At 46.1% G+C, this 26368-nt stretch overlaps 1 protein-coding gene across 1 annotated transcript in view; it reads right to left on the bottom strand.

Moving 5' to 3' along the window:
• Positions 1-26368, bottom strand: part of col9a3 (collagen, type IX, alpha 3) — a 169618-nt gene that overhangs the window by 21858 nt on the left and 121392 nt on the right. The window contains exons 24-29 of the mRNA XM_043710900.1: positions 23516-23587; positions 17684-17719; positions 11375-11419; positions 5960-5992; positions 4970-5116; positions 1219-1273 (exon numbers count right to left, since the gene is read on the bottom strand). Of these exons, the coding sequence (XP_043566835.1) occupies positions 1219-1273; positions 4970-5116; positions 5960-5992; positions 11375-11419; positions 17684-17719; positions 23516-23587 (388 nt within the window). The remainder of the gene's footprint in view (positions 1-1218; positions 1274-4969; positions 5117-5959; positions 5993-11374; positions 11420-17683; positions 17720-23515; positions 23588-26368) is intronic.

The raw sequence follows: 26368 nt of genomic DNA on the forward strand, positions 1-26368 counted from the left end.
GGACAATCACAAAGGCCAACCTCCCATCTAAAGAATCCATCTATCAGGCCCGCTGTCAGGGAAAGGCCACCAGCATTCTCAAAGATCCATCCCACCCTGGCAATGCTTTTCTACAACCTCTACCATCAGGGAGAAGGTACAGAAGCCTGAACACACGTACCAGCCGGTTTCGAAACAGTCTCTACCCTACTGTTGTTAGAATACTTAATAGACTCACAAAATCTTAACATTCGCCTGTACCTGTGTTTTGGTTTTTGCCATTGTTTACCTATTATTTACTATCGATGCTACTTAACTCTGTGATCTTCCTATTGCTCACAAGACAAAGCTTTTCACTGTGCCTTGCTACACATGACAATAAGTTCAATTCAATTCAATTCAATTCAATTGCAAGCGTGATCCTATCAATTAGCGGAGGAAACTCAAGTTCTATGTTGTATTCCAACTTTTGCCTTTTGTCTTGACATCATGGAAAACCATACCGAGAAAGAAATCAGTCGGGCAGAGATCAATTTCATCCCCATTGTATTACAATAAGTGTTCCAATGCAATTATTCATCTGATGACTAAGCTGATTCATAAACTTAAATTTAAGGTATTCACACCTTTATATATTACAAATGACATGGAATTTACAGGACCCAAACAGGCCATTCATTTGTCCTGTGATACCATTTATTCCCTATTCAAATGTCCTCCCAGCTTATTCTATCTCACACTATAAATTACATTCCATATTCCAATGTATATTTAGCTCACTATTGACTTCAACTACTCCACATTGTAATGAGTTCCACACTTTAACCAGTCTCTAAGTAAAGAGGATTCTCTCACTTTTAAGAAAATGTGTTACCCCACTAAGTGTGAACTTATATTCATTTTACAATCTGGGGGTGGGGGAGGTGACACTGCTTTCAATCTGGGGGTGGGGGAGAACTGACTAATGTACCATAACTGAGTGTGGAATGATGAATATTCCTTATGCAAGGTTAATTAATTAATTAATTGAACCAAATGGCCAACTTCTGATGAAGGGTAATCAGAATTGAAATGTTAACTCTGTTTCTCTCTTCACAGATGGTGCAAGCTCTGCTGAACCTCTCTAACACTTTCTGATTTTGTTTCAGATTTCCAGCATTCACAGTTCTTTGGTTTATTTGAGTGGCCAATTGCTTCTCCTGTTTTCTACATTTCCATGTTTCCTTATCACAAACTCACCACTGATCAGGCTGTGACAGAGTTCCCGGATCTGTTGCTCACTTGCAAGTTTTCCCTGTGGATGAGTGAGAAAAAAGCATATCATTTGATGAACATAAATCTGGAAAAGAGAACTAAGGAGTGTTATGGACCAGGCCAGACCTCCTCAAAATATTTCAAGAAAGTAGCCCAGACCCTAAGTCGGTTCGGGTGTTTTAAGTAGGTGTAACGTCGATATTCCAGGAGGGATGCAGCTCGCCCAATCACTTCATTTTAAACAAAGCAGAATTTATTTGCAAGATTGAAACACACAAGAGAACAGAATACTGAATAACTTAACCTATTCGAAAAAAAATTTAATGATGCTGTTCCAAATACTTGCAACAATCCCATAAACACTCCTTGGCACAAAAGGTAAAATCAAACCCAAAGTCTGACAAGAGAGAAGTCAGAGACAGGGAGGGTCAGCATGGTCCTGCTTCTCTCGGGTCCAGCAGCTTCACAACTGACTGCCTGCTTCCAGTGAACAGCCAGACCAAACTAAACCAGAGAAAAGCTGAGCTGGGAGAACTGGCCACTCCCCTTTCATTGTACAAGTGTTTCTTTTCAACTTTAAAGCCTTTATCCTGAGGCAATATCTGTTAGCCATAATCAAATTGGCCTTAAAACCCTTCAAACTCAAATTATAAGATGAGATGCTCCTCTTTGGGTTTTTGGTTTTAGTTCTCAGAGAGCGACTAACCTCCACTTTATAATGAAATAAGTGTGTCATTTTCAGGCTATTAATACTAGGATGCCACAAAGATTAACGCTGGGGCTTCAACTAGTTGCAATCTATATTAATGTCTTAGATGAAGCGGCTCAGTGTAATGGATCCAAGTTGGTTGACCAGACAAAACTATTTGGGACTACAGGCTTTGAAGAAGACACAGAAAATGCAAAGAGACAGGGAGGGTCAGCATGGTCCTGCTTCTCTCGGGTCCAGCAGCTTCACAACTGACTGCCTGCTTTCAGTGAACAGCCAAACCAAACTAAACCAGAGAAAAGCTGAGCTGGGAGAACTGGCCACTCCCCTTTCATTGTACAAGTGTTTCTTTTCAACTTTAAAGCCTTTATCCTGAGGCAGTATCTGTTAGCCATAATCAAATTGGCCTTAAAACCCTTCAACTCAGATTATAAGGTGAGATGCTCCTCTTTGGGTTTTTGGTTTTAGTTCTCAGAGAGCGACTAATCTTCACTTTATAATGAAATAAGTGTGTCATTTTCAGGCTATTAATACTGGGATGCCACAAAGATTAATGCTGGGGCTTCAACTAGTTGCAATCTATATTAATGTCTTAGATGAAGCAGCTCAGTGTAATGGATCCAAGTTGGTTGACGAGACAAAACTATTTGGGACTACAGGCTTTGAAGAAGACACAGAAAATGCAAAGAGTTATAAATAGGTGAAGTGAGCAGGCAAGAAGGTGGCAGATAGACTATAATTTGACAAAATATGAGGCTATTCACTTTGGTACAAAAAATTGAAAAATAGGATATATTTTAGCTAGGAAGAAAGTATATAACATTGGTGTTTACAGAGATTTGCTTGGCTTAGTACAAGGACCACAGAAAATTAGTATACAGGTACATCAAACTATTAGAAAGGTAAATATTACATTGGTCTTTATTGTGAGAGGATTGGAGAAATTTTTGCAGCAATTGCTTAGTGCTTTAGCCAGGATATTCCTGGAGTATCAGGTTCAGACTTGGTCGCCTTCAGGAAGATGTACCTGCCTTAAACAATACAAGATTATGCACCTAGTTCTGAGCTCTCCAGCCAGGAAACAACCTCTCAGATTTTACCCTGTCAAGTTTTTTCAGAATCTATAGGACCCAATAAGATCCCCCCTCATTCTCCGAAACTCCAGCAAGTCTGGATTGATTGTATATGATATGCCCTCACAGCACAGCCCTCTTACCCAAGAATCAGTCCAGTGAACTTTTTCGGAGTTTGTGTCTTTTACGACCTCTCTGAACAAAAGTCAAGGACACTATAACATGTTAAAGGAGCAGCATCATCAAAGGAGGAATATGGAGTCATACACACCACCAACTTAGATTGGCTCAAGGTGATATGAACATCTGGTAAATAAGGATAAAGTCTCCATAGTCTTACCAGACCATAGCACTATTCTCTCATTAGAGAGAGGGGATTGATGGTGATGTAACCAAAGGAGGTCACCATGCCTCAGGCGAGGGGAGAGGTTGAGGAGGAGAGTCGTTCATGGTACCCTCGGTCACTGTGGAAAGTGAACCCATGCTGTTGTTGTCACTCTGCATCACAAACCAGCCAAATGAGCTAACTGACCTCCCATGTAAAAGTAATTTAATAATACAGACATCCATCTTATCATTCTGGCATATTATTAATTTACTCTGTATGTTACATGGTTTAAATCAAGCTACTAGGGTGCTGCTGTCCCACGATCACCTGTTGTCAGATTAATACAAATTAAGAAGCATCAAAGGGAAGATTTATAACCCAATTTGGAGAGAAGTTGTCAGGGTTAGCTTGATAATAACCAGGGAAAAGTGTCAATATCAACAAACATGAAAATTCATCCCAGTTTTAAGAGACCACTTAAATTCAGTTGGGATGCAGTTTCAGAATCTTCTGGGATGGGAGATTGACAAGGTGATGAATTTAGAATTAATGGGCTGAGAACAAACTGCCTGATGTTGTTACAATGTGTTCCTGAGATTGTTCCAGTAAAATTACTGGCCATTAAACTACAGTGTAGCTTGGGCTGGTGGGGGGAGGTGATTTTAAACAGGGAACTGTTGTGTTATGAACTGCACTGCCTGAAAGTATGCTGGAAATAGGTTTAATAATAACTTTTATAAATGAACTGGATAAATACTTAAACAGTAACAACTTGCATTTATACAGCACTTCTTGTGTTGTAAAATGCTCCTAGGCTCTTCACAGAAGAGTTAGCAGAAAGATAATTGGCACAGAGCCATAAACAGGGCTAGTAGAAAAGGTTGAAATCAACTAGGTGTAAGTGAGGACTGCAGATGCTGGAGATCAGAGTCTAGATTAGAGTGTTGCTGGAAAAGCACAACAGGTCAGGGCAGCATCTGAGGAGCAGGAAAATCGACATTTCAGGCAATAGCCCTTCATCAGGAAATGATGCCCTTCCTGATGAAGGGCTTTTGCCTGCAACGTCGACTTTCCTGCTCCTCAGATGCTGCCTGACCTGTTGTGCTTTTCCAGCACCACTCTGATCTCTATTGTAGAAAAGGTGGCAACAGAGTTAAAGTGACTCAAAGAGTGAATAGTGGAGAGCCAGGGAATCTTAGGGTCTAAGCAGCTGACAGCTGAGCCTTCAGTTGTGAACAGCACAACACTGGAAACGGACAAGAGGCCAGACTTGATGGAAACCAGGGAATTCAAATTGTTTGAAAACAGGAGTAGAACTTGGAAACAAAAACGTGAAGTGGAAAATAAAGATGAAAAGACAGAGGTGTGAGGCAAGAGAAAGGGGACCACGTCTAATTGCACAGCTTCATCATGTCACAATGGGCTGAATGGCCTCCTTCAGAGCTGTATGATCTTTTCTTGCTCATGAAGCTGCCTCATGTCAGGTATGTGTGGGGTGGAGAGTTACCAGGAAAGTTGCTGCATGAAGTGGCTCAGATTCACTGTCCACAACATAAGACCAACAGGAAAGTTACAGCTAAAACTGCCCATGTCCCATTCCCTGGGATTTCTCAAGACAATACTCACAGGAGAACCTGGTTTTCCAGAAGTTCCGGGGATGCCACGCTCTCCGGCTATACCCACTGGCCCAGGAGGACCAGGAACACCATCTGTCCCAGGAACCCCAGCTGGACCAGGGTTCCCCTTAGGCCCCACCTCACCACGAACTCCTGGCTGCAAACATCAGGAAGACAAAAACAAAAACGAATCAATAATTTGGCTCGTGTTGCACACGATCGGGTTAAAGGTCAGATATCAAGTTGGTGTTAAATAACTGTCAGCTGCAAACTGACCAATTGAATAAGTGCAAGTGGATGCTTTCCCTTGTGCTCCTTTCTCTCTCCCTTTCTCCCCCTCCCAAAGAATACTGTCTTTTCATTGAAGAAGAGTGACATCAGACTCAAGTAACATTCGCTCTGTTGTTTCTCTCTCCACAAGTCCTGCCAGATCTGCTGAGTTTCTCCAGCAATCTTTCTGTTGGTTTCTGCCTTTTTGTTGGGTCCAGTGAGAGGCTGTTTGCTGACATGACCTTTACAGCTTACAGCTGCCTGACAGAAATGTCTGCTGTAAACACAGGGAGAATGGTGGCAGTGATGTGGAGGTTCCGGTGTTGAACTGGGCTGGACCAAGTCAGAAGTCACACCACACCAGGTTATAGTTCAACTGGTTTATTTGAAATCACAAGCTTTCGGAGCAGCTTGTGATTTCAAATAAACCTGTTGAATTATAACCTGGCATCATGTGACTTCTAACTTTGGGGAGAATGGGGCAACTTAGCATTTCCATCTGCCATCCAATGGTCAGTCCAGTGTGAGTGTCAGCTGGGCCTGTAACTGAGTGAGCAGCTCACGCGCCTGGTTACAGGTGGACTTTGTTCCAAAAACAACATTTCTCCTGAATATGATGTCAGAACCATTTGCGAGGTTTGTAGTTGGTGTGGCAATGCTCATCAGGAGGCGCTTGACTTTAAACCTACTGTCCCCAAAGCTGCCAGTTGATTTCTCTGATGACGCTTACCTCTCCCTTCTGTCCCTGTGGTCCTGGCTGACCCTAAAAGGGGGCAGAACAAAGATGGTTAAAGATTCAATTCGGAAAGGTCTTCCATCAGTACAGCTCTCTGTCCTGATGACAATCGCTATGGTGCATTCAGTAACTGTGGTCACTCTCTGGCTAAAGGTGATTCCACACCCAGCTGAATATCCAGGCAACTGTACCCCTAACACTTCACAGAAAGAAAAGTCAAATTCTAAAAAGGGCCTCAAGTTCCATGTCAGAACAAGGGAGAAGTGTGTATATACACACACACACACACACACACACACACACCTCCAGCTATTGCTACACAGATTGCATTAGGCAGTGCTGAGGAACCCAAACCATCTGAAGGGTTGGTGTTGCATGTGGCACAACACTGTCTCCCTTTATCTCCTCAGTCTGCCAATGCACTGTGTGTCTGACCCATTGACCCTGGGGGAATGACAAGGGAGCCAATAGCAAAACCTGACTCTAGTTGTCCTAACCTTCACTCCGCCTCTCAGTAGAGATTCCCATTCCACTGCTCTCAGAAAGGGCAGAAAGCTGAAAGCCTGTCCCCACAAACGTTCCTGAAAAGCCCCAAAGTGAGAAACATTCAAGACAAAGCCTTTTCCAAAGTGAGACTTCCCTGTTCACAGCGACCTCAAGGCAAATTTGCACTTTGCTCATCCTCATGAGTTCCATCAGCCTCCATTTGGGTTTTGTTTGCACAGATGTCCCAGATACCACCCTCAGTCACTCAGTATCATATTACTGCAACCAGCAATCTATCTCTTCTCACATTCCAGCAGGACCTCATGATCTGATTACAGCAATCATCGACAATCACTCACTAATGAGAGGGTCGATCTAGGAAATTCCGTGTCTCTAGTCCTGGGATCTGTGGGGCCTGGTGTGGCTGATGAGCCTGATCCCAGAGCCCCATCTCCGACCCACAGATTGGGATGGGTGTTTCCGGGATTTTGGATTGGTCCTTGGCCTCAAGTTCATTGTCATTCCTATCTCGGGATCATTTTCCATCTTTCCTCTCGATCGCGACTGTTCTCAAAGTATTGGGCCCCTCTGGACAGGAGTTTCCTCCAATTTGGTTTCTCCTGAGGAAGGGTCTCCCAAACATTGATATAAGACCATAAGATATAGAATTAGGCCATTCAGTCCAACAGGTCTGCTAGCCATTTAATCATGGCTATTTTTGTTTCTCAGCCCCATTGTCCTGCTTTCTTCCCGTAACTCTTGATCCCCTTACTAATCAACAGTCTGTCCATCTCTGTCTTAAATGCACTCAATGACTTGAATTCCATAGCCTCTTGTGGCAGTGCGGTCCTTAATTACACTGCACTCTGGCTGAAGAAGTTCATCCTCATGGCAGTTCTAAAGGGTCGTCCCTTCACTCTGAGGCTGTGCCCTCAGGTCCCAGTCTCTTCCACTAGTGAAAACATTTTCTCCACAGCCACTCTATCCAGGCTTCTCAGAATTCAAAATCTATCAAAGAGAGCTCCCTCACCCTTCTAAACTCCATCCAGTATAGACCCCAAAGTTCTCAACCGCTCCTCATATGACAAGTCCGTCATCCCCAGGATTGTTCTTCTATAGCTCCTCTGGGCCCCTCTATCTTCCTTAGATACGGGCCCAATGTTCAAATATGATCTGACCAGAACCTTACACATCCTCAGCAGTACATTTCTGCTCTTGTATTCTAGCCCTCTTGAAATGAATGTTAACGTTGCATTTGCTTTCCAAATTGCGACCTGAACCTTCATGTTAACATTAAGAGAATCCTGATGAAGGATTTTCAAGTCCCTTTGCATTTCAAAGGGACTGAAGCCTTTCCTTATTTAGAAAATAGTCAATATCTTTATTCTTACTTCCAAAGTGCACAACCTCACACTTTCCCATATTATATTCCACCTGCCACTTCTTTGCCAATTCTCCTAGCCCATTAACTTTCTTTATTAAATAGACATCCCTACAGTGTGGAAACAGGCCCCTCAGCCCAACAAGTCCAAACCGATCCTCCAAAGAGTAACCCACCCAGAATCATTCCCCTAAATTTACCCCTGACCAATGCACCCCACCTGCACATCCCTGAACACTATGGGCAATTTAGCATGGCCAATTCACCTATAACCTGCACATCTTTGGACTGTGGGAGGAAACCAGAGCACCCGGAGGAAACCCATGCAGAATCGAGGAGAATGTCCAAACTCCACACAGTCATCCGAGGCTGGAATCGAACCTGGGTCTCTGGTGCTGTGAGGCAACAGTGCTAACCACTGAGCCACCATTCCACCTTCTGCAGCCTTTTTGCCTCCTCAATACTACTTGCCTCTCCACCTATTGTTGTGTCATCTGCCCTCAGTTCCTTTGTCCATCATTAATGTATAATGTCACCTCTGTTGCATTTCCTGAGGGAAGCCTTCAGGGAGCCTTTGAAATGTTTCCTTTGTCCTCCATTTATTTGAGTACCTTCCATTGAGTTGGGGAAGGATGGTGTCCTTTGGCGATTGGAACTCAGGTGTCCTAACGACATGGCCAGGCCAGAGAAGCACGTTTTGGATAATCATTGCCCTGGTGCTGGTGCTGTTCACTGTTTCAATGTTGCTGATGTCAGCTCACTTGTCCTCCCAGCTCAATGTCTCAAACAATGTTGATGGTGGTTCTTAAGGTTTGTGAGGTGGTGTCAATATGTAGTCCAAGTTTTGGGGCCACGTGGAAGACTCAGAAGGGTGTAAAGTAGCCATAGTCCTACCAGACTACAGAGCTACTCTCTCATTAGAGAGAAGTGACTGGTGGTGGTTTAACCAGAGGGACACCATGCCTCAGGTGAGGGAAGAGGTTAAGAAGGAGAATCTGTCGTGGTAACCTCAGCTGGTGTGGGGATTGGACTCAAGTTGTTGGCGTTACTCTGCATCACAAACCAGCCATCCAGCCAACTGAGCTTGCCAAGTTCCAAGAAGGAAAACTGCCTTATACCTACATTTGGGATGGAACCAGAAATTGGTAAAGGACGTGAATCTTCTTGAAGTCGAAGCTGAAACCAATTCTTCAGTAAGCGTCCACAATAACGTTATGGGAGGCTTGAAGATTCTCTTCAAAGAACAAAGATGCCGCTGTCATCCACATACTGAAGTTCCACAAGCGAGGTCAGTGTTGTTTTCCTCTTGGATTTCAAACAGTTGAGCTTGAAAGGATTTCTGCCCCATCGGATAGACATTGTCCACACTGATAGGAAACTTGTTCTTGACAAGGTGAAGAATAATACCAAAACAAAAATGGCTGGAAAAGCTCAACAGGTCTGGCAGCACCTGTAGAGAGAATTCGGAGTGAATTTTTTGAGTCCAATGACCCTTCCTGAGAAGTGAGTTTTCCATTTCTGAAGAAGGGTCACTGGACCCGAAACGTTAATTCTGACTTCTCTCCACAGGTGAGCCAGACCTGCTGAGCTTTTCCAGCCATTTTTGTTTCTGATTTCCAGCGTCTGCAGTTATTTCGGTTTTTACATGAGGAATGGTGGTGGTGAAGATGGAGACAAGGATGAGGGTGATGACACATCTCTGCTTGGCCCCTGTCTTAACCTGAAAGGCTTCTCTGATATTACCATTGGTAAGGACCATCACCGATATCAAGTTGTGAAGGTGGTGGAGGATGTTGACGAGTTCCACTGGACAGACAGTCATAGAGTCATAGAGATGTACAGCATGGAAACAGACCCTTTGGTCCAACCTGTCCATGCTGACCAGACATCCCAACCTAATCTAGTCCCACCTGCCATTACCTGGCCCATATCCCTCCAAACCCTTCCTATTCATATACCCATCCAAATGCCACTTAAATGTTGCAATTGCACCAGCCTCCACCACATCCTCTCCATACACGTACCACTCTCTGCGTGAAAAGGTTGCCCTGTAGGTCTCTTTTATATCTTTCCTCTCTCACCCTAAACCTATGCCCTCTAGTTCTGGACTCCCCCACCCCAGGGAAAAGACTTTGTCTATTTATCCACGCCCCTCATAATTTTGTAATCCTCTATAAGGTCACCCCTCAGCCTCTGATGCTCCAGGGAAAATAGCCCAGCGAGTTCAGACTCTCCCTGCAGCTCAAATCCTCCAACCCTGGCAACATCCTTGTAAATCTTTTCTGAACTCTTTCAAGTTTCACAACATCTTTCCGATAGGAAGGAGATCAGAATTGCACGCAATATTCCAACAGTGGCCTAACCAATGTCCTGTACAGCCACAACATGACCTCCCCACTCCTGTACTCAATACTCTGACCAATAAAGGAAAGCATACCAAATACCTTCTTCACTGTCCTATCTACCTGCAATTTACTTTCAAGGAGCTATGAACCTGCACTCCAAGGTCTCTTTGTTCAGCAATACTCCCTAGGACCTTACCATTAAGTGTATAAGTTCTGCTAAGATTTGCTTTCCCAAAATGCAGCACCTCGCATTTATCTGAATTAAACTCCATCTGCCACTTCTCAGCCCATTGGCCCATCTGGTCCAGATCCTGTTGTAATCTGAGGTAACCTTCGTCGCTGTCCACTACACCTCCAATTTTGGTGTCACCTGCAAACATATTAACTGTACATCTTATGCTCGTATCGAGTCTTTCACGGGATCCTCCCCAGTACTTCCTGATTGAGCCAAAAGCCTTGGTCAGATCAATGAGGGCTATGCAGAATGGGCTAATTTTGTTCTGGCAATATCTCATTATCATATTGCGACCAGTAGCTCATTACTGTACAACCATTTACATCTCATTATTATAATATAACTGGCATGTCACAAATATTTCACTGTCAGCAGCACCTTACTGTAAATAACTCACTGATATGTAGCATTCAGCACCTTGTATGTTGACAGGGGAAATGTGTAGAGGTTCTTTCCCTCTTGTGGGAGAGTCCGGGGCCAGAGGGCATCATCTCAGAGTAAGGGGGTCACCTTACTCTCAGAGGGGAGTGAGGCAGTGGAATTCTTTACCACAATGGGCTGTTGAGGCTGGGTCACTGGGTGCATTCAGGTTTGAGATAGATTGTTAATCAGTAAGGGAGTCGGGGTTCTGGGGAAAAGGCGGAAAAGTGAAATTGAGGCTTATCAGACCAGCTGTGATCTTACTGAGTGATGGAGCAGGCTCGATGGGCTGGATGGCCTCCTACTGCTCCTACATTTGATGGCCTTATATTCATTATATCACAGTGAATTATCGGATGATGATCAGACTGGACAGGCAGGTGAATCTGTAACCAGACCATGTAACTGAGAGAGCTGGCAGCAATTATTGCTACTCTATGGCAGAGGGTGATATTGAATTGTCAGCTGTGATCAGTATCTGTGAATAACAGGGCTTGCCAAATCAAAAAAAAATTCTGAGCTCATGGTAGACTTTAACTCACCATTTCTCCTTTTTCTCCTGGAAGTCCATCAGAACCTGCAAGTCCCTGTAAAATAGTAAATACAATCGAGGTTAATTAATGCTTAAAGAACAGAATGTGAGGTGCATTCCCAGAGTTAAATAAAACATAGCTCAGAGAATATTAGAGCTAGTGTAGTTTGTTTAGAACATAGAACATAGAACAGTACAGCACAGAACAGGCCCTTCAGCCCACAATGTTGTGCCGACCATTGATCCTCATGTATGCACCCTCAAATTTCTGTGACCATATGCATGTCCAGCAGTCTCTTAAATGTCCCCACTGACCTTGCTTCCACAACTGCTGCTGGCAACGCATTCCATGCTCTCACAACTCTCTGTGTAAAGAACCCACCTCTGACATCCCCTCTATACTTTCCTCCAACCAGCTTAAAACTATGACCCCTCGTGTTAACAATTTCTGCCCTGGGAAATAGTCTCTGGCTATCGTCTCTATCTATGCCTCTTATTATCTTGTACACCTCAATTAGGTCCCCTCTCCTTTTTTCCAATGAAAAAAGTCCGAGCTCAGTCGACCTCTCTTCGTAAGATAAGCCCTCCATTCCAGGCAGCATCCTGGTAAACCTCCTCTGAACCCTCTCCAAAGCATCCACATCTTTCCTATAATAGGGCGACCAGAACTGGATGCAGTATTCCAAGTGCGATCTAATCAAAGTTTTATACAGCTGCAACAAGATCTCACGACTCTTAAACTCAATCCCCCTGGTAATGAAAGCCAAAGCATCATATGCTTTCTTAACAACCCTGTCCACTTGGGTGGCCATTTTAAGGGATCAATGTACCTGCACACCAAGATCCCTCTGTTCCTCTACACTGCCAAGAATCCTATCCTTAATCCTATACTCAGCTTTCAAGTTCGACCTTCCAAAATGCATCACCTCGCATTTACCCAGGTTGAACTCCCATCTGCCACCTCTCAGCCCATCTCTGCATCCTGTCAATGTCCCGCTGCAGCCTACAACAGCCCTCTATACTGTCAATGACACCTCCAACCTTTGTGTCGTCTGCAAACTTGCTGACCCATCCTTCAATCCCCTCATCCAAGTCATTAATAAAAATTACAAACAGTAGAGACCCAAGAACAAATCCCTGTGGAACACGACTCACTGCTGACTTCCAGGCAGAATACTTTCCTTCCACTACCACTCACTGTCTTCTGTCGACCAGCCAATTCTGTATCCAGACAGCTAAATTTCCCTGTATTCCATTCGTCCTGACCTTCTGAATGAGCCTACCATGGGGAACCTTATCTGAATGGCCTTGCTGAAGTCCATATACACCACATCCACCGCTCGACCCTCATCAACTTGTCTAGTAACATCCTCAAAGAACTCAATAAGATTCGTGAGGCATGACCTGCCCCTCACAGAGCCGTGTTGACTGCCTTTAATCAAGCCATGCTCTTCCAGACGGTCAAATCCTATCCCTCAGAATCCTTTCTAACACCTTGTAGATGACAGACATGAGACTGACTAGTCTGTAATTGCCAGGGATTTCCCTATTTCCTTTCTTGAAGAGAGGAATTACATTTGCCTCCCTCCAGTCCTCCGGTACGACTCCGGTGGAGAGCGAGGATGCAAAGATCTTCGCAAGCAGCGAAGCAATCACATTACTCGTTTCCCAAAGCAGCCGAGGACAAATCTGGTCTGGCCCTGGCGACTTGTCAATCTTAATGTTTGTCAAAATTTTCAGCACATCATCTTCCTCAATCTCTATCTGTTCCAGCATGCCTACCTGATCCTCAATGGTTTCATTCACTACAAGGTCCTTTTCTTTAGTAAAGACAGAAGCAAAAAACTCATTTAGGGCTTCCCCTACCTCCTCAGACTCTATACACAAGTTCCCTATGCTATCCCCGATCAGCCCTACTCTTTCTTTGATCATTCTCTTATTCCTCACATACGTGTAAAATGCCTTTGAATTCTCTCTAATCCTTCCTGCCAAGTCTTTTTTGTGCTCCATTCTGGCTCTCCTCAGACCATTTTTGAGCTCCTTCCTCGCCTGCCTGTAATCCTCTAGAACTGAGCAAGACCCTTGCTTCCTCCACCTTATGTAAGCCGCCTTCTTTCTTTTGATGAGAAGCTCCTCCGCTCTCATCATCCAAGGTTCCTTTATCTTACCCCTTTTTGCCTGTCTCAGAGGAACACATTTGTGCATCACTCGCAACAACTGTTCCTTAAACAGTCTCCACATGTCTATTGTGCCCTTTCCATGGAACAATTGCTCCCAGTCCATGCTTCCCACCTCACATCTGATAGCATCATAGTTTCCTTTTCCCCAATTAAATATCCTCCCATTGTGCCTGCTTCTCTCCTTCTCCATAGCTATGTAGAATGTGAGGCAGTTGTGGTCACTATCACCAAAATGCTCTCCCACCGCAAGATCTGATACCTGCCCTGGCTCATTGCCGAGCACCAAATCCAAAATGGCCTCTCCCCTTGTCGGCTTGTCAACGTACTGAGTTAGGAAACCCTCCTGAACACACCTTACAAAAACAGCTTCTTCCAAACCATCTGCTCGAAGGAGGTTCCAATCAATATTGGGAAAGTTAAAGTCACCCATTACAACAACCCTACTACGTCCACACTTTTCTAAAATCTGCTGACCTATGCTTTCTTCAATCTCCCTGCTGATATTGCTTGCTTGAAGGCTGATGGCAAATTATGGAAATAGACAGTAGCTTATATGACAGGGGGACAGTTAGGCTCCATCTCCTTGTTGACCCGCTGCCAAATTTTCTGGTTTGATTCTGAAAGGGCTGTAGACTCGCAATGTCCTAATTGAGGGAATTCCAGGATTTTGATCCAGCAACAGTGAAGGAATGGCGATATGTTTCCAAGTCAGGATGGTGAGTGGCTTGAAGTGGAACTTGCAAGGGGTGGTGTTCCCATGTATCTGCTGCCCTTGCCCTTCTAGATGGAAGTGGTCTTGGGTTAGGAACGTGCAGTCTGAGGAACTTTGGTGAGTTTCTGCAGTGCATCTTGTGGTTAGTACACACTGCTGCTACTGAGTGTCAGTGGTGGAGGGAATGGATGTTTGTGGATGTGGTGCCAATCACGCGGCTGCTTTGTCCCAGATGGTGTCAAGCTTCCTGAATGTTGTTGGAGCTGCCCCCATCCAGGCAAGTGGGGCTGTTAAGGCCCCATCACACTCCTGACTTGTGCTTTGTAGATGATGGACAGGCTTTGGGGAGTCAGGAGGTGAGTTACTTGTTGCTGTATTCTTAGCCTCTTGCCTGCTCTTGTAGCCATAGTAGTTATACAGCTAATCCAGTTGAGTTTCTGGTCAAGAGTAACCCCAGAATATTGATAGTGGGAAATTCAATGATGGTAACACCATTGAATGTCAAAGGGATGGGGATAGATAGATGTCTCTTATTGGTGATGGACAATGCCTGGCATTTGTGTGGCATGAATGTTACTTGCCATGCCAGCCCAAGCCTGGATATTGTTCAGGTTTCAATCATAGACTGCTTCAGTGTCTAAGGGGTCACAAATGATGCTGAATATTGTGCAATGATTGGCAAACATTCCCACTTCTGACCTTATGGTGGAGGGAAGGTCATTGATGAAGCAGCTGAAGATGGTTGGGCCTAGGACATTATCCTGAGGAACTCCTGCAGAGATGTCCTGGGGCTGAGATCACTGACTCCCAACCACCATGGTCCTTTTGAGGTCCTTTTGGTTGGTCGATGGGAGGGATGAATCCAGTAGGTGACCAAGAGGAATGGAAGGGAGTGGGGGGGCTGGGAAGGGAGTCGGGGGAAGGGAAGAGGGGTTATTTGAAATTGGAGAACTCAATGTTGAGTCCTCTGGGCTGTAGGCTGCCCTCCAGAGGTTTTCCTCCAATTTGTGGTTTGATTCGCTGTGTCATGGAGGAGGCCAAGGACGGTCATGTTGGAAAGGGAGTGGGAAGGGAAACTAAAATGGCCGGTAACTGGGAGATCGGGTTGGCTCCTGTGGGCCCGGCTGAGATGCTCGGTGAACCATTCCCTAAGTTTACATTCGGTTCCCCCCGATGTAGAGAAGACCACATCGGGAGCACATCGGTTGGAGCAGAGGCAGGTGAACCTCAGTCTCACCTGGAAGGACTGTTTGGGGCCCTGGATGGAGGTGAGGGGGTGGTGTACCAGCAGGTTTTGCATCTTTTCTGGTTGCATGATATGCTGGATGTGGAGACTGGTGGAGTGGTAAGTGAGGACAAGGGGAACTCTTATTGCGTTTGGAGGGGGGAGGTTTAGAGCAGTGGAGTGGGGAATGGAGGTGGTGTGGTGGAGGGCTGTCTGGATGACAGAGGTGGGAAAAGCACATTGGTCGAAATAGGTGGGATGCTTAGGAGTGGAATGTCTCCTCATCCGAGTGGAATTTGGAAAAGGGTATGGAGTTCTTGCAGGATACTGGGTGGGAAGAGGTATAGTCCAGGTAGTTGTGAGAGTCTGTGGGTTTATAGTAAATGTCCAACTGGAGACTGTCACCAGAGATGGAAATGGAGAGGTCAAGAAAGGGGAGGGAGGTGTCTGAGATGGACCAAGTGAATTTAAGGGCAGGCTAGAAGTTGTGGGTGAAGTCGATGAACTGCTCCAGTTCAGCCTGGGTGCAGGACGCTGCACTGATACAGTCATCGATGTAACAACGGAAGAGTTGGGGCACAGTGCCTGTGTAGGTACTGAAGAGGGATGTTCAACATAGCCGACAAAGCTGGGGCCCATCCGGATGCCTATGGACACCCCCTGGATTTGAAGGAAATGGGAAGAGTTAAGGGAAAAGTTATTGAGGGTGAGGACTAGTTCATTGAGGTGGAGGAGGGTATTGGTGGAGGGGAAATGGATGGGTCTGTTGGAGAGGAAGAAGCAGAGACCATCCTTGTGGGGTATGGTTGTGTATATCCATTGTGAAGATCAAGCGCTGGGGGCCGGGGAACTGGAAGTTGCTGAAGGGATGGAGGGTGGGGTTGGTGTCACGGATGTAGGTTGGAAGTGCCTGAACCAAAGGGGGAGAGGGTGGAGGCAAAGGTTCAAGCAACCCACCCTTCACCTATCCATGTCGTAAATAATCCAACCTTTGTGAAATCTCTATTGCAAATTAATCCTTCGAGTCTAGTCATCATTCTGGCAAATCTATTAAAATTATAAATTAAATGAAGTCACTAGCTCAATCTAAAAGGCAATGGAGATCTTTAGCTCCAAAACTACAAACCCATTTCCCTCACACTCCCTCAGAGAGGCTTTGGTTGATAAGTTGCGATTATATTCTCACAATGAACCCGAATATCCCTGAGACTTCCCTCAGAGAGAACAAACTGAGATTGGAGTCAACAAAATGTAGAGCTGGAAAGGCACGGCAGGTCAGGCAGCATCGGAGGAGCAGGAGAGTCGACATTTTGCTTCAGGACCCTTCATCAGGACTCCTCAGCATCATGGAGTGTGTAAACTTTATTGATGTGTGGGTGCAGGGGAATGAAGAGGAGTTCTTTGCTGAGGACTGATTGTTCACCCTCAGTGAGGGGGAGGTCTGGGCTGGGGGGAATGGTCAATACCCAGCAGGGCTTGGGGCTGGGGCTCAGTGTTCAGCTGGGGTTGGGAGTGGGGGTGGACACTGCTTCTCAAATGGGTATGTGTCACGTGGGTGTCAGCGGTCATCACTTGATTGGCATAATGTTTGGCAGCATCAGCGGGATTGGCATGTTCAGTGGCATCAGTGAAAGGGATGTTGTCGTTGGTGTCCCATGATGAAGAGTCCTGACCCGAAACGACTCTCCTGCTCCTCTGATGCTGCCTGACCTGCTGTACCTTTCCTGCTCCATATTTTATCGACTCTGACTTCCAGCATCTGCCGTCCTTACCATTTCCAAAACTGGACTTTGCAGGATTTGAAGATAGAGTTGGGATAATGTTGAGAACAGCCCAGCAGAAAGATCACGTTTAAATTAAATTTCTTTCAGTGCTCGAGCTCTCTAACCAAATTTTGGAAAAAGCTGTATAACCAGAAACACCATCGACAGACCAGGGGCAATAAGACCATAAGACATAGGAGTGGAAGTAAGGCCATTTGGCCCATCGAATCCACGCCACAATTCAATCATGGCTGATGGACATTTCAACTCCACTTACTCCCCTGAGAATGACAGGAGGATAGAGGGGACGAGGCTGCAGCACAGAGATAACAGGATGAATCCTTCAGGAATGTAGAGTTGGCAGCAACAATATCTCAGCCAAAGGGCTCAGTGCCTGAAAGCAATCTGACTGTAGGAATGAATACAATCGCTTCCTTACCTGGTTACCTTTGGGACCTGATGCTCCAACAGGGCCCTGAGGAAAGAAAAAATGAAACAGATCATCAGCCGGCTGTAAACCGTCCAGAACGATGGAGAAAACAATGTTACAGTTGGTCACTGAGGGGGTGAGAACTGACTGTTAGCATGTGACTGAGGGACCAACCCACTCTCAACCACAATGGTCACCTCACCCTTGCCCTGAGGACCTTCGATCAGATAATAACCTCGCTTCAGGATTGGTGGACCAGGCTCAAGGGGCTAAACTTCCGCTCCTCGTTCGATTGTTCATACTTACTTCTGTTCAGAGAATCTAGCAGCATAGAAGAAAACCATTTGGCTCATCTTGTCTGTGTTGGCACTTAGAAAGAACTAAAACTACCCCCACTCCCCATAGAGGAAATCCTTCCCATCTTCCATCTAATTCTTTCACCAGTTTACTTTAGGTTCTGTGCCTTCTGCTTATCAACCCTCCTGCCAATTTACTCCATCAAAATCCTTCTGAATTTGGATCCCTTCTTTAAATCTTCTCTGTTCTGAGAAGAACCATTTCAGTTTCTCTAAGCTTGCTGTATGAATGCAGTCACTCAATCCTGGGACCATTACAGTGAACCTCCTCTGCACCAAACTCCTGGTCTTAACAGCCCTCAGTCACACCTGCCTTGGAAAGTATCTCTGCCCCAGAAACCAACTTTGTGGACATTGAATGTCACAAGTCAAGGCATCTCTCCCACTCATAGATCAATGTTTAGAAAAGGCCAACAGATCACCGTCAATTGGACTTTTTGAATCAGAATGCCTGAGCAACATTTCCATGACTTGCTGCTTTTACATAGCCCCTGGAACCTGTCACATCCCCACTGGTGCAAGCTGTGAACCTCTACTGAGGTGGACAGTCTTCCCTTGGTGACATCAGTCACCATCTTGTTTAGGCAGGAGAAAGTGAGGACTGCAGATGCTGGCGATCAGAGTCAAGAGTGTGGTGCTGGAAAAGCACAGCAGGTCAGGCAGTATCCGAGGAGCAGGAGAATCAACGTTTCGGGCAATAGGCCTTCATCAGGTCACTCTTCCACCTTCCCCCCAACCCAAGCCCTCTCCCATTTATCTCTCCATCCCCTCAGCTCACAGTCTCATTCCTGATGAAGGGCTCTTGCCTGAAACTCCTGCCCGAACTCCTCCCCTTGTCGATTTTCCTGATCCTCAGATGCTGCCTGATCTGCTGTGCTTTTCCAGCACCACACTCTCGACTCTACCCTCTTGTTCAGGTCATTTGCCCCCTCAGAGGAAGACACAACCTCAGAGGGATAGGCAAGGATCAGTCTCACCATCTTCACAGCCATTTGTCACACAGCAGATTACTCATGGACAAGGGAGCAGACTTCAGCACATTCTCACAGCGATGTTCTGGAGAGAGAAAGAGCGAGAGAGTGCATGTGCGTGTGTGTGTGGGTATGTAAAAACAAAACTAAAAAAGGACATTTATTTCTTTAACCAGAAGTAGTGATGAAAGAGAAATTTGAAAACTAAATGTTGAATTTTAAGTTGACATTGGAAATAATGGCTCAGTTTGCCCAGTTTGTCTTCTGTAGCCTTAACAGGAACAGCTGCCGATGTGCTGCCCTTCAAAGGGAGATCTACTTTAACCACTGATCTCACTGAGGAACTGTGTTAAATTGAGGTGATGGTGGGATTCACACTTACTGTCGCTCAGTTCCAGAGTCTGGTCAGAAGGCTGTGATAACACCGACAGGACCTGTGGGGAATCTCCCTGTGGAGTTTGTTGAGAATTCTCTGTGTAACAGGCAATGGCCTCAATGGAACTCATCACCTGAGCCAGTGCAAAGCAGACCCAGGGGTGAGTCTACAGAGCTGCCTGACCCAGGCTGGCACTAGTCAATGTACACCCTGCAAGGTTACCCTATTTTATTGTTTAACAATAAACAATGTTCTTTTCCAGTCGGAGTTCCTCACTTATTAGAAAAGGCTGTCTAAACAAGCTCGCTCCATCCAAGAATTTTTAAAATAATAGGAGATAAAATTCTGGGAGGTTACGTCCCTCAGCCTAGGCTTATTCAAGGAAAAGCTCCTGTGTGTCCTAGATAAGTATGTACCTGTCAGGCAGGGAGGAAGATATAGAACGCGTGAGCCGTGGTTTACTAAGGAAGTGGAATCCCTGGTCAAGAAGAAGAAGGCGGCTTATGTTAGGACAAAATGTGAAAACTCAGTTAGGTCGCTTGAGGGTTACAAGGAAGTCAGGAAAGACCTAAAAAGAGAGCTCAGAAGAGCCAGGAGGAGACAAGAGAAGTTGTTGGCGGATAGGATCAGGGTTAACCCGAAGGCTTTCCATAGGTATGTCAGGAATAAAAGAATGACGAGAGTTAAATTTGGGACAATCAAGGATAATAGTGGGAAGTTGTGTGTGGAGCCAGAGGAGATAGGGGAAGCACTAAATAAATATTTTTCGACAGTGTTCACTATAGAAAATGAAAATGTTGACGAGGAAGATACAGAGATACTTGCATCTAAACTAGAAGAGATTTGAGGTTCACAAGGAAAGAGGTATTAGAAATACTGCAGAGTGTGAAAATAGATAAGTCAGCTGGGCCGGATGGGAGCGATCTGATTTTGTTGAGTAAATGCACTGCAGGAAGGTACAAATCAAGCTGATGCTGACAACGGCTCGTTTTGAGCCGCTAATTTCAGTGAAGTGGCAGCGCCAATAAAAGGTGTCACGCATCTCGTCTAATTCCACATCCTGAGCTCGAAATGACCAGAGGTTTCTCGCCGAGTTTCTGCAGGGTCTTGTTTGGACGACACCATGACACTTTTTCACTGGAGTGGATCATGAAATCGCGTCGTGACTGTGAATAAAACGATGGAAACTTCCAGCAGAGAAGGAGGCGACCCTGAAGCAGGCAGCTGAGGACAAATGTCTCTCCTTTGCCAGTGAAAGGCACTGCTTCAAAAATTGGAAACTTCGAAGTGAAGCAATGTTGGTGATTATCTTCGGTGCTTGTTCACCTTTTTAATTCTGATTCCGTGAAAGTCCATGGCATTACATATCGACATTCTGCCAAACGCAGGCTCATCTCTAGGGCCAGTGGCGAAATAGATAATGTGTCTGACTTCGGATCAGAAGATTGTAGGTTCGAATCCTACCTGGCTCGAGGGGGGATGTTTCGCTTTAACCGTGGTATACGTTGACGCTCCCCTGTAAAGTTCTCTCGGGACATCTCCTCTGTGCTTCCGCATGTAAAGCTTGCATTTGTCCTATTGTCCATTTCAAATTCCAGCTCTCCACAACGGACACCTCCGTCAGTTTGGCGGTATCTTCTGGTGTGTCTCCCTCTGTGGTGAAAATGAGCATGAGTTCCTCAAAAGAGTTACAATTCGTTATACTTCTGTCCCATTACTGTGCCATGTAAGAACATAGGATAACCTCATTGACATTTGACCTGGAAACATTATAAAATGAGGGGAGATAGGTATAAGACAGATGTCAGAGGTAGTTTCTTTACTCAGAGAGTAGTAAGGGGATGGAATGCTTTGCCTGCAATGGTAGTAGATTTGCCAAGTTTAAGTGCATTTAAGTCGTCATTGGACAGGCATATGGACGTACATGGAATAGTGTAGGTGGGATGGGCTTCAGATTATGACAGGGCGGCGCAACATCGAGGGCTGAAGCGCCTGTACTGCGCTGTAATGTTCTATGTTCTCCAATAACTTTACTATAGCCAAGTAACGGGCTTGTTGTGTTCCTTTAACTGGCTTGAGAGAGGAAGCAGTGAAGAATAGGGGTGTATAAATCCTTGGCCATAACATTATGTGACTTCAAATGTTGCTAATTAGCCTTAGTACCCTGGGCTCAGCATCTCAATCGACAGACCCACACAGTCATGTTTTATTTTACTTATTCATAGGAGGTAAACTTCACTGGTAAGGCTGGCATCTGCCAACTTCATTGGCAAAGGTTTCAGCTGCCCCCATTCATGAATGACCCTAGTCTAGGCTGCTCTGGCCGTTGAAGGTGGAACTGTGTTTGCATGCCTGTCCCTTTAAGGCTGGGTTTCCCCGATGGAAACACAGGGCTGAGGTAAGAAAGCCCTCGGACCCTTTCCCAGCAGAGTTAACTTTGGGTCTGGAGTCATGTGTGAGCTTGTGTGGCACATTTTCTTTCCTGAAACTCACTTATGAATCAAATGAGTGTTTATGACAATCCATAAGATTAATGGTCCCCATGAACTCATCCAACTGGATCGTTTATTTACAATACAGACTTACTCATTCATTGAATTTAAAACCCACCAGTTTATCTCTTCAGTACAGGCCTCAGGATTACTAGCCCACTGATATATTGCTGCTGAATGGCCTCTTTTTGCATAATGACAATTCTGTAATTCTGTGATGTGACTGTACCCACTCAAAAGAGTGGGGAGAGGGAGAAAGACCGAACTCTAAAGCCTTCCACAGTTTAATTGTCCACTGGCACTCACTTTGAGGCTCAGACATGGCAGACTATTTTGGTGAGGTAGACTAACATCCACAGCTCTGGTCTCAAAGAGTTCATTGAGAAGGGAGAGAGTAAATCCATCAAAATCCCAGGGAAAATTTTCATTTCTGGACAGAACCTTATGGAAACAATGATGTGCCTGTGCTCAAGAACAGAGTACAGGGAATCAGTGCCAGCAGAGAATGTGACTACAGGAGAGGAGACAGAGAGGTTGCCTGAACCCAGGGAGGGTCTGGCAATCAGGAACACAGGAGCCTGATCAGGAGCCAGAGAGCTGCAGACACATCTTCTCAAACATCTAGACAGGATCAGAGGTAAACTTCGGACCACCAGATCAAGATTGGGTCAAACCGGAGATAGCTTATCCAAAAGTGTTTCTGAATGCAAGCCTGTGAGGCAGTCAGAACATGGGGCAGGCACTGTGTGAGACTGAGCTATCAGAGCTCTGGGAGGGTGCGATATCTCTTCTCTCACCATCACCTGAAGAAGGAGCAGAGCTCCAAAAACTTGTGTTTTCAAATGAAACCTGTTGGACTATAACCCAGTGTGGTGTGATTTTTGACCAAGTGAAAATACAGGCTGGAGTGGAGCTGCCCTGCACTCCCCAGGAATCATGGTGATGAGGACATCCACTCAGTGCACAGAGAGTCCACCTGCTTTCAAACCATTTCACTGGGAAAGGTGGGCAGTCCCCGCAATGGACATGTTGGAATGTTAGGGCAGATATCAACGTGATGGGATCTCCTGGAATATCTCAGATCAGAGATGGCAACCCTCAGCTGTAACAACTTGTCGCATTGATTGGATGGCTCTTTCAGGAACACAGACACATCAAGCCAATGGCCTCCTTCTGTACCCTTACACCTCATCATTCAGTGACCAATCACAGGACAGCAGTGGGTGTGCATTTCACAGCAGTCCCATCAAAAGGACCACATCCCGAGGACAATTAATCCTCACAATGAGGTCTTTGTCAGGTACTGAGAGCTTCCCTGCTCCTCTAACAGATCCAGGGAAATAACATAATGGTCAATTTTCCTTCTGATTCCCAGCAGTTGTTATCAGATCTTTCCTTTTATCAACAGAAGATTTTCCAAAGAGGCTTGGGTAAATAGTTGGAAAGAGAAACATTGCAGGGAACGTGCAGAGGTATTTTCTGAATAGCCTGTCTCTGTGTTGGAAGATTCAATGATGCTCAATGGTGTTGAACAGGCTCAGTCTGATCAATTATTGTGCAATCTCAATTGACACTGGAACGTTCTCGAAGAGGTGAGTGTCTTCAGAACTGAGTTCATTTCTTCACTAAATAACAACAACACTCACCCTTTCCCCAAAGTCCCCACGGATTCCTGTAGGTCCTGGGACACCTGGCTCACCACTTTCACCTTTACGACCCTGGAGGAAGAAATGCACTTGCATTAACAAAAGGTTGAGCTTTTCCCAAGCACGGAGATGAGAGGTCAGGAGATAAAAAGATGAAAGTAGATGTCAAGGAGCAGACAGAAAAGTGGGAAAAGCTGGGGAGGAAGAGATAAAGCAGGAAGACCGGGGTAAGTTGAAGGAATGGGGAAGTGGAAGAGAGGGAGGGAGAGGCAGAGAATGTAAGGAGGAAGGAGAGGACAAACAGGGTGGAAGAGGAGGAAAGAAAAGATGAGGATGACAGAGGGAGAAGTAAAAGAGGAGTAAGACAAGAGAAGGAGAGAGAGAGAGAGAGCAGGATAATAAAGGGAAAGCAGGAGTGTTGTGAAAGTGGGGATAGTGAGAGAAGGGTGGAGGGAGAGAAGAGGAATAGGTGCTGGAGGGTGCTGACTGGAAAGGCAGACATGGAAGTGGGAGGATGGAAGGCAGAGTGAAAGTAAGATAATAGATTTAACGGTTCAATATGGAGAAGGGAAGAGGCAGAGTGAGGAGAGGCACAAACAGCGAGAAAGATCCAGCAGGGAGAGGAAAACTAGGGATAGGAGCATGGTGCTTGGGACCACAAGGTGGGGACAGGAGGACAATCAGGACTCAGTAGAAAATAATACTTCAAGGTAATGGCAAAGTTAATCCTCAATAACTTTAAAAATGGGTTAGAAGCAAATATTCATTCATTCTAATGAGTTAAAACAACATTTTAATAAGCACAGCGATGTGACTACCCTCCAAATTCACTTCTCACACCAATTTAAAACAGTGGAAATGCTGAGGGCTCTTGGAATGGAAAGGACATGAGCAAGGACATTCATGACCAGAACAGGCACCGTTTCCCTGGTGACAGGGTGTGCACCACAGTAATGCCGAGTCCAGGGGAAGGATCGCCCCCTGCCTGTACACCACGGCAATGCAGAATCCTGGGGAGGATCACCCCCTGCCTGTACACCATGGTAAGGAAGAGTCCAGGGGGAGGATCGCCCCCTGTCTGTACACCACGATAATGCAGAATCCTGGGGGAGGATCGCCCCCTGCCTGTACACCATAGTAATGCAGAATCCTGGGGGAGGATCGCCCCCTGCCTGGGCACCATAGTAATGCAGAATCCTGGGGGAGGATCGCCCCCTGCCTGCACACAACAGTAATGCAGAATCCTGGGGTAGGTTCGCCCCCTGTCTGTACACTATGGTAATGCAGAATCCTGGGGGAGGATCGCCCCAGTCTGTACACCATGGTAATGCAGAATCCTGGGGAAGAACGCCCCCTGTCTGTACACCATGGTAATGCAGAATCCTGGGGGAGGATCGCCCACTGTCGGTACACCATGGTAATGCAGAATCCTGGGGGAAGAATGCCCCCTGCCTGTACACCATGATAATGCAGAATCCTGGGGGAGGAATGGCCCCTGCCTGTACACCATGGCAATGCAGAATCCTGGGGAGGAACGCCCCCTGTCGGTACATCGTGGCAATGCAAAATCCTGGGGAGGAACGCCCCCTGCTTGTACACTGTGGCAATGCAGAATCCTGGGGAGGAGCACCCCCTGCCTGTACACCGTGGCAATGGAGAATCCTGGGGAGGAACGCCCCCTGTCTGTACACCATGGTAATGCAGAATTCTGAGGAGGAACGCCCCCTGTCTGTACACTACGGTAATGCAGAATCCTGGGGAGGAACGCCCCTGTCTGTACACCATGGTAATGCAGAATCCTGAGGAGGAACGCCCCCTGTCTGTACACCACGGTAATGCAGAATCCTGAGGAGGAATGCCCCCTGTCTGTACACCACGGTAATGCAGAATACTGGGGAGGAACGCCCCCTGTCGGTACACCACGGTAATGCAGAATCCTGAGGAGGAATGCCCCCTGTCTGTACACCATGGTAATGCAGAATCCTGGGGAGGAACGCCCCCTGTCTGTACACCATGGTAATGCAGAATCCTGGGGAGGAACGCCCCCTGTCTGTACACTGTGGCAGTGCAGAATCCTGGGGAGGAACGCCCCCTGTCTGTACACCGTGGCAGTGCAGAATCCTGGGGAGGAACGCCCCCTGTCTGTACACCGTGGCAGTGCAGAATTCTGAGGAGGAACGCCCCCTGTCGGTACACCACGGTAATGCAGAATCCTGGGGAGGAACGCCCCCTGTCTGTACACCACGGTAATGCAGAATCCTGGAGAAGAACACCCCCTGTCTGTACACCACGGTAATACAGAATCCTGGGGAGGAACGCCCCCTGTCTGTACACCACGGTAATACAGAATCCTAGGGAGGAATGCCCCCTGTCTGTACACCACGGTAATACAGAATCTTGGGGAGGAACGCCCCCTGTCTGTACATCATGGTAATGCAAAATTCCTAGGAGGTGACCCTTTGGCCCAACCCGTCCATTAATTTCCTAAATTAATCCAGTCCCACCTGCCAGTACCTGGCCCATATCCCTCCAAACCCTTCCTATTCATATCCCCATCCAGATGCCTTTTAAATGTTGTAATTATACCAGCCTCCACTACTTCTTCTGGCAGCTCATTCCATACACGCACCACACCCCTCAGGTCTCTTTCATACCTTTCCCCTCTCGCCGTAAACCAACGGCCTCAAGTTCAGGACTCCCCGAACCCAGGGAAAAAACCTTGTATATTTACCCTATCCATGCCCCTCATAATTTTGTAAACCTCTATAAGGTCATCCCTCAGCCTCCAATGCTGCAGGGAAAGCAGCCCCAGCCTGTTCAGCCTCTCCCTGTAGTTCAGATCCTCCAACCCTG

Source organism: Chiloscyllium plagiosum, chromosome 20, assembly GCF_004010195.1.
Source record: "Chiloscyllium plagiosum isolate BGI_BamShark_2017 chromosome 20, ASM401019v2, whole genome shotgun sequence".
NCBI lineage: Eukaryota > Metazoa > Chordata > Chondrichthyes > Orectolobiformes > Hemiscylliidae > Chiloscyllium > Chiloscyllium plagiosum.